The 9,153-nt window shown below is 41.8% G+C and overlaps 1 protein-coding gene and 1 long non-coding RNA gene across 9 annotated transcripts in view; one reads left to right on the top strand and one right to left on the bottom strand.

Annotated features, from left to right (window-relative positions):
• Positions 1-1,855, bottom strand: part of GLS (glutaminase) — an 84,648-nt gene extending 82,793 nt beyond the window's left edge. For 6 of the 8 annotated variants that reach the window (XM_081581378.1, XM_081581379.1, XM_081581380.1 and 3 more), the window contains exon 1: positions 1,220-1,855. In XM_081581378.1, coding sequence (XP_081437504.1) covers positions 1,220-1,632 — 413 coding nt within the window. In that variant the 5' untranslated portion in view covers positions 1,633-1,855. The remainder of the gene's footprint in view (positions 1-1,219) is intronic. The other 2 variants (XM_081581386.1, XM_081581385.1) reach the window with 1 other exon arrangement.
• A 193-nt stretch (positions 1,856-2,048) lies between these two features.
• Positions 2,049-8,911, top strand: LOC145542480 (uncharacterized). Its single transcript, XR_014079886.1, has 2 exons — positions 2,049-2,341; positions 6,429-8,911. It is a non-coding gene; the product is annotated as an uncharacterized LOC145542480 (long non-coding RNA).
• Positions 8,912-9,153: the final 242 nt, after the last annotated feature.

Below are 9,153 nucleotides of genomic sequence, written 5' to 3'. Positions count from 1 at the left end.
ATCACAAATATTGCCCATCACTAAGCGATTTTTTTAAAGTAACATTTTTCAGTTTGGGAAAACAATTTTAGCTCGGAATGTTTTAGGATGGTGCCAATTTCAATCACAGGAAACATTAAGCCAGGTCTGAGATTGAAAGTATAAGAATCCCACTTTCAGTTTGACTTAAGATAGCAATATAAGTAGAAGAGGAGCAAAAAACAGATCACATACGGTCAGTGCAAAGTCAGAAAAATAGTAAGATATAAAGAAAACAGGTAAATTTTTACCTACAGTGGGAAAAAAAGCTTTGTGTCCATTTATATTAACTCAAGACAAAATATCCAGGAAACTGCCTCACGTACTACGTAGAAAAAAAAACCCAATTTTGTTTTAAGATTAAATTGCTCTGCACAATAGGTGAGTTATCACCCCATCACAATTCATTTAAACCATAAAAGCTACTTAATTGGTTTTTTTCGGAGTTAGCATTTTACGCGTCACATTCAATCCTGGCTATTTTCACATGTATTTTCAAAAATTCGCCCATCTCATGGAAGACGTCAGACGGGCCAAAGCTGGTTGGTCTCCAGTACAAACAGGTGGTCTGTTCTGAGTGCCCCGTCTTCTCGGCCACATGACCCTTTTCCTCCTAATCTCATTGCGGAAACGTTATTTCCGGTGCCCCAGATGGCTCTACACAAGCCTTAAGAAACCACTTCAGAAATGTTAAGAATATTCTGCTACACCAGGCTTCTCAAGAGATGGTGGCAGAGATCGAAGGAGGGGTACGCAGAGAGGAAACTCGAGCCCAGAGAAGCAAGGAGTCAGAAAGGCACAGGCTTTGCCCATCGCCAGACTCCTAATGTCACTCGGTGATGTTGCGTGTGGCATCACCGCCAAGGGGTGGGCGGGCGGCCAGGCACTGCAGCCCGGAGCCGGGCCGCTGAGCACGCGGCGAGGGACACGCAGCCACGGCTCCAGCGCAGGGGGTGGGGGCACCAGAGGGGCCCTCCGGACCCTTGGCAGCTCCACCCGGCGGCGGGGAAGGGAAGTGAGGGCCCAGCGAGGGGCGCGGGCGGGGCCAGGCCTAATCACATGGCGCAGAAGACGCAGGCCGCCCGGCATCTCTTTCTTTCTCTTTCTCGAACCTCCGCTCCCATCCCGCCCCACCGAAGGCCCCTCCCGGGCCCAGGACCCAGGAGGGACGAAGCCTCCTGCGCCTCGCGTAGACACTCACTTTTCGCCTGAAGGCACCAGCTCCTTGCCCTCGTTGTTGGAGAACGCGTCCGTCTCTCCAGGGCCGTCCTTGGGGCCGGGCGCCTGCGGGACTGCGGGCGGCGACGCCCCAGGCTGCGGCGACGGCGGCGGCTGCTGCTGCTGCTGCTGCTGCTGCGTGCCCCCCTTGCCCAGCTCCTGTAGGATCTCCGAGGGCGAGCTGCACAGGCCCCTCGCGAGGGGCCCCGCCGACCGGCCGCCCCCGCCCCACCACGGGTAGAGCCGCGCGGCGGCCACCGGGCCCGTTCGTCCCCCGCCCAGGGGTCTCCGGCACAGGGTGGCGAGGGGCTGCGCCCGCCTCAGAACCGCGCAGGCGGCAGCGGGCGGGCGCAAGAGCAGGTCCCGCAGCATCGCCGAGCCTCGGAGTCGCATCATACCGCCGGGTCCGTCAGCGTCCGCTCAACAGGGGAGGATGCTCCGGACGTGGGCTGCCGCTCTTTTCCGAGAATGAGGTCTCCGGCTGGACGGCCAGAGGGCAAAAGAGGACGGGGGCAGAGACGTGGGTGTGGCTCCGGCTCCAGCAGCCGCCGCCGCCGCTGCTGCCCCTCAGACTGCCCGCTACCGCTCCTCCTCACACCGCGTAGGTCTCCGCACTGAGGCTGAGGCGCAGGGGCGGGCCCGAGACATTCCGCGCGCACCCTCCCGGAGGCGGGAGGACGCCGACGGCCTGTCCCCTCCGCCAGCTCTGATTGGCTCAGATCCTCGACCTCGCTTATGATTGGTGACTGGTGCAGTCAAATTTCTCTCGGCGCCCCGTGCGCGGAGTGTCGGGCGGCGGGGGCGGGGGGCGTGGAATCAAACTGACGTGTGAGGCTGGAGAGCCAGGCGGGTCCCCAGAGTAGCCCCTTTTCTCTGGCTTGGTCAGGACCGAGGCTGCCACAGTTAGAAACTGGGAGTCAGTGGTCTCGTCTTTTCCAAAACGGATGGGCTGCTGGACTCTGGGACCTCAAAGTGTTTGGGCAACTGATGGGCAAGAGCCCCTGCAGCTCAGGGGCCGGCCGTCAGTGGGCTTGGTCGTGGCTGGAGTCTGGCCTGGCCATCGGAGCTCGGCTGTCCAAGCTTGCCGCTGGTCCCCGGCTATCCGGTAAGGGCGTGTGGCGACGCCTCTGAGGGCCGCGGACTCGCGAGGGCAGCCCCAGATGAGCTTGTCCTTCTCCCAAATGTTACGTTTACTTGAAACTTTCCATGGTTGGCGACTGCCCAGATGTGAAGTGTTTTGGAAAAAATGAGCAAAATCCTTTCAGCTATGCGACTTAGCCATTTGGAGGATTGGAGTTCGGGGGAGGGCAAAGAGAGAAGGGGAAAATCCAAAACGTGACAGCTTTCCGTTTTAAAAAAATTGCTTTTAAAAATGTGCAGTGATATCTCAAAAATACTTTTGAACAACAATGATTCCCCTAATACTAGTTTGCTTGAGAGCAAAATGGTAGATGCTTCTCTATTTTAAAGCTGCCTCGTCGTTGTAAAATAGAAGCATCCAGATCCTGGTTCTCTAAATCGTTTTCAGCCTAGTATCACTATCTATTTATACTTTTGGACCTGTAGGAAAAGAGCCGAGGATCTGATACTCTTTTTTTCTTTGAGCCTACATATACAGTCCACTTTCGCCTCCCCCCGCCCCCAAATTCTTTAGGCGAAACAATTAGTTTTAAATGCATAGATTCACAAAGGTTAATATGGCTTCCCTGGTGGCTCAATCCGTAAAGAATTTGCCTGCAATGCAGGATAACCGGGTTCGATCCCTGGGTCCAGGAGCAGGAAATGGCAACTCACTCCAGCATTCTTTTTTTTTTTTCTTTCTCCACTCCAGTATTCTTTCTTGCCTGGAAAATCTCATGGACAGAGGAGCCTGGCAAGTTATATAGTCCATGGGGTCGCAAGAGTGGGAGGTGACTTAGTGACTAAACCACCACCACAAAGTTTAATGGAATAGTTTTTATGAGACGGAAAGAGTGTATATCAGGGGCATTATTAACTGATCATCAGATTTAGTAATGTGATGAATCTTAAAATATTGCACTAGATTTGTAATTAGGAAATGTGGCTGAACCTACCAGTATGTGATCTCTGGCATGTCAGAGTCTTGTCATATTTAAGTTTTTTGTATCTCTTTTTAACCAGAAGAATATGGAGCAAACTATTATTATATGTATACTTTTTTTCCCCCAAGTTAAGACAATTGCAAATCATTTAGACGGTTTTTATTATTACTTAGTGTTACCTGTCACTAAATTTGATGAGTCAAAGTAAATATAGGAAAAGGGAAATTAGGTTTGGAGGAAAAGTAACAAATACTACATCTCCCTAACATTTCCAGTCTGACTTATCAATGTCATAAACTTGAATACTGTCCCATCTCTTAGATATAACTAGTTACCAATTCTGACTGCCTCCCTTCTCAGAATGACATGCAAGCTATTGACAAATTCAGTTATTATTTTCCTCCTGGTTTTTCTTAGTTTCTCTATTTTTCCTATGAAAATTCTTTCCAGTGTTTAAATATTTATATATTTTATAGTATACTTAACACATGTAGAAAGTAAACCAAGTAAGAGATTATTTTCTGGAGTTTCTACTTTCAAGGATGAGCCGGTGAGAATGGATGATGGAGATTACTCCTAATACTTAGAACAGCTTCAAGTCCACTGAAATTTAACCCCATGTTTGAAAAGACCAATACAAAGTTAGACAGCAAATTAAAACTACTACAAATTGAATTAAAATGTGACTCATTAACACTTTTGATTATTTTCTTCATCTTATATAATTTTTAAAATCTTTAATGATTTTTTGTAACTATGAGTTAATTACTATTTCCATTAGGTTAATTATTCAACTATTAAGTCATATAACATATATAGTTATCCTATACAAGCATTTTATACACATACAATAGCCTACCAAAATATCTACAAACAAAATGACTCTTCAGTTTAGCATGTGTCTGGGTTGTCAGACTACTCCTAGACGTCCTCTTTGCTACTAGATAGGTGCAGTTATCCTACCATGGGGTGTAGTCTCATAGCCATTGAGAAGATAGTCAACCATAGAAAGGAAAAATTGGAATTTTTGCACTTTGTGTTTGTTCTAACTAGAACAGTTCCTGAGCTTCTGTACTCTTTTGAAGATTCGAAAAGGCTAATGTTTCAAGATGATAATATATATATAAGTTCCACATCTTGCCCTTCACAAAAACTAAAAGGTATTATTTGTTGACCTAGAGCTAAATACAAAATAGTTTTCCTTTGACTAACACCTTAAAAGAGTTGCCTAAGTTTTTTTGGTTTGTTGGTTTGTTTGAAGTTCTTCTATTTTGAGAATAGAGTAAGGTTCAGGAAGCCGCTAAACAAGCTTCTGCTGCTACTTCCCTTTCTTCTCTTGGTTTCCTGCTTTAACTGGCCAACTTCCTAGCCTCACTGATAAACTTTGCCAAACATAACTTATTTTTCCAAAGCTGAACTTAGATCTTTATTAAAATATTATAAATCTTTCATCTACATAATACAGATAACATTGGTATCTTATAGGGTTGTTGTGAGTGTTAAATGAATCAATACATGTATGGCACTTAGAACAATGCTAGTTGAATTCTGTTTTAGCTATAATTATTATTATTTTCCCATGAGTGAATAAATTTTATTGTACAATGTGATTAGTTGTCATATCTATTACTGTAAAGACAAATAGTCAATTGTTTTAAACCATGTAATCATAAAATACCATTTAAGAAGAAGCTTTTGTTGCTGTTGTTCAGTCACTAAGTCATGTTTGACTTTTTGCAATCCCATGGACTGCAGCATGTTGGGCTCCTCTGTCCTTCACTATATCCCTGAGTTTGCTCAGATTCGTGTCCACTGAGTCAGTGATACTATCTAACCATCTCACCTTCTGCTGCCCCCTTCTCCTTTTGCCATCAATCTTTCCCAGCATCAGGGTCTTTTCCAATGATTCAGCTTTTTTCATCATGTAGCCAAAGTATTGGAGTTTCACCTTGAGCATCAGTCCTTCTAATGAATATTCAGGGTTGATTTCCTTTAGGATTGATTGGTTTGACTTCCTTACAGTCCCAGGGACTCTCAAGAGTCTTCTGCAGCACCACAGTTCGAAGGCATCAGTTCTTCAGTGTTCAGCTTTCTTTACGGCCCAACTCTTTCTTTGCAGCTGAAGTTGGAGAAGTTGTACATAGTTAGCAAAAACAAGATGTGGAGCTGACTATAGGGCAGATCATGAGCTCCTTATTGCAAAAGAAGATGCTAATGTCCCAAAATAAGATAATTTTCTTCATTTTTAGAAAACAAAGCAATAATTTGCAGAGTATCTTAGACTGCAACAAAGACAGCTTAAGCAAAGCTAGGCTCAGTCCCTGGGGTACCACCTATTTACAAATAACTTTTAGAAAAGGAATAGTAGTAAACAAAGAATTGGTAGACCAAAAAGCAAAACAAAACTAAACCGGCCTGAATGTACCTGTCGTATACAATTAAACCTAAAAATCTATCGTTTGCCATCTATGTAAATTAAAATGAATATCTGTTCCTTGCAGTATCACACAAACATGGCAAGAGAAATTTTAATCAGATTTGAAGAGATTGTTTGAATGGTCTCATTTAATATACTAACTATATGGAAATCTTTTTGAGAGTCCTCTGATGGCTGGGATGGGAGTTGGGGTGGTAATCAGTTATTTTTCTTCATTTAGAGTGATATGGTAAAGATTTCAGTTAGTTTGGTTTAAAAATTATTTAGACTTAGGTCATGATTACATGCCTGGAGCCTCCAAGTGTTTACTGATTTTTCAAGTGATTTTCTTATTTTTTTTGTAGATTCATAGAAAATATTAAATTAGACTAAATCCTATCCTAGATATCAGAAAGTTGTATATTAGCAAAACCTTAAGAAGTTTGATTTTTTAAATGGCCAAAAAGTCAGTCAAAAAGATACCTATTTGAGTCTGAAAACCTCTGTGGTAGGTTGTGTTACTGTTCCCAAACATTTTTGTCTCTCCCAATAGGAAGTCTTTACTTCCTCACCTTGTTGAATGGGAAGCTTGGCCTTATGCCTTGATTTGTTCAGTGAAATGTGAGAGGAAGTGATGTAGGCCACTACTAAGCAGAAACTTTAGGAGTCATCACTTGTTTCTGTCATCTCTCTTTTCCTTTTGGTACATGAAGAGCATGTCCAAAGAGCAGATGATTCCTTCATCTGGGTCCCAGATTGATGGAACAAAGCTGAAGATGACTGTGACTAACAAAGACTACAAAGAGAAATAAACGGTACTGTAAGTAATTTCAACTTGGGGGTTATTATCATAGAATGACTTAGATTGACCTGTACATTATCCAAGTTGAATGAAAACTTGGCAACCATGAGACTAATATTAATTATAGAGAGTATTCGAGAACTCTGAAAACTGGCAGTCGATCTCTAGCACAGTTGACACAGTACCACTGAGAGGACAGTCAGAATAGGCTTTCTCTTTCAGGGACAATTAAAACTAAAGTTTAGGTAGGAGATATTCTATATTTATAAGTATATATTTGGACACTTTGGGGAAAATAAGCAGTGGCTTGAGGAATGAGTTCCATACCAATTATGCTATGTTGGATTTATGCTCTGAAATCTAATGTTGATTCAACATCTGAAAGTTGTCACATTTTCTAAGCTCTGAAAAAGAAAAATGAACCTGGACTTTTGTGTCTATCTGCTCGTCAAATGGTAAGATCATATCACCAGTTTGGAAAACAATTACTAAACTCTGCTGAAATAATTATTTATGGAGCTAAATGCAAAATTCAAACATTTGGGAGAAAAGCATCAGAGTCCACAGCAAGGTATTTTGATGTTCTGGATACAGAGAAATCAGTATTCATCATCTGTGCAGAGCAGGTTCCTTCAGATTTACTTTTCAAGCATCTGACATTTACAGTTGGTATGTGAGTCCCTCTGTCTAATTATAAGTCACAAGAGGGAACTTGACAAAAGAAAGGTTGACTTGTGATAGCCCTGCTTCTCACAGTGACAATACCATGAGGCACAGTTTCAATAGGCACCCCAGAGAGTACGACAGTGTGATGTATAAAAAAAAAAAAGTCTCTGTAGAAACAGTCTAAATGTTTTATCAGTAGAAGAATGGCTTAAAATAATTACATATTTCTACATTTTACATGTGGCAAAATATATTATCTAAAATTAATGGCCCCAGTATATGTTTAAAGTGGATAAGCTTCAAAAACAGATTACAGATGGATATGGATTATAAAACTGTAAAACATACAAAACAATATATTATTTACAGATGTATACATATGTGATTTTAAAAGTTTCAAATGTGCATAGGAATGATAAACATCAAATTCAGTTCAGGGGTTATTATCTCTGTGTATATGTCATGAAGAATGGGATTGAAGAAATGTACAAAGAACTTCAGCTGTATCTGCAATGACTGAATTTTTAAAAAATAAGTTTTAAAATCTGAAGCAACTATGGTACTTGGGTAGTTGATATACAAGTGTTTGTTATATTCTCTTTCTTTTTCTCTGTGGTTGAAATATTTCACAGTTAAAGAAATGGCACTTTGTTGTAATGTTGAAAGCCAATACTTTTCTCTAAAAATATCAAGTGTGGAAAACATCCCAAACTAATATTCAATTTTTAATGTTTCCTTTTAAACCCTTTAAAATTTTGCCTAACCAATGCTGAGTGATACAACTAGAGAAAAAAAAAATGTGTGTGTGTGTGCACACGTGCACATGCTGCTCCGTGTCCGACTCTTTGCATCCCCATGGACTGTAGCTCACCAGGCTCCTCTGTCCTTGGAATTTTCCAGGCAAGAATACTGTAATGGGTTGGTCATTTCCTTCTCCAGGGGATCTTCCCAACCCAGGGATCGAACCCATGTCTCTTGTATCTTCTGCTTTGGCTGGCCGGTTCTTTAGCTGAGCCACCAGGGTAGCCCAGTAAAACAACATAGCTACCTTGTAAATATATTTCAGATATGTATCCAACTAAAAAGTCTTTACAAAAGGTATAAATGACTAACATTTAACTGAAAAACTGATAGAAAAAATTATTTGGTTTTTGACCATATCAAGCATAAATATGAAGGTAGTTCTTTACTACAATATGAATAAAAACATATTTTTTTCTTTTGAAATTAAAGAAGTTCTTTATCTTTGTAACATTCCTGTTGGGATCAGGTATTAATTGTTAAATTTTATGGCTATAGAAATTATAAGTTAATAAGATAACAGCTCTAGCAAGATGAGGCCTTTGACCTCATTTCTTCTGAACCATTGAACCAGTGCCTATAAGAGACCTGTTCCCTGGAGCAAAAACATCACATGACTCTTAAAAATCTTTAGGAGTAATTTCCCCAGTGAGAGGCTCAGTAGGCAACTTGAGTAAAACAGACCAGGCTATAATATATTAGGGAATGATTTAGCCCAGTAAGTTGGAATTGAAATGCTCTGTATAAAGGGGCAGTAGCTAATCCACCTGAGCCAATTTTAGCTAAGTGGAATGCAGGCACATTTAGATAAACCTTTGGATTCTTAGAAATATGATTTTTTAAAATAAATAAAATCATCTGACTTTAAAATGCAGCTCATTCAGCTCTTCTTAACACTGTGTTAATCAAACAGAACATCTACAAAAATAATTTGGATCATGGGCCATCACGTTTCCAACTCTGTTCAGAACAATCAGATGGTGATAGCAATATAGCATTCTTTGAGGTTTATTCCTGGCACAGATTCTACTCCAGACCATTAGTCCTAGCCACGCATGGAAATCCCATTTCCCTTGAAACTGCTGCAGCTATCTTTCTACGAGAAGAGGAGACAGCCTTAAACCAAACTGAGCAAGTCAAGGCCAACTGAGTAGAGAGACAGAATCTGG

Source organism: Giraffa tippelskirchi, chromosome 3, assembly GCF_054371585.1.
Source record: "Giraffa tippelskirchi isolate mGirTip1 chromosome 3, T2T-mGirTip1v1.2.pri, whole genome shotgun sequence".
Classification (NCBI taxonomy): domain Eukaryota; kingdom Metazoa; phylum Chordata; class Mammalia; order Artiodactyla; family Giraffidae; genus Giraffa; species Giraffa tippelskirchi.
The sequence above is the reverse complement of the archived record's forward strand: the minus strand, read 5'-3'. Positions and strand labels throughout refer to the sequence as shown.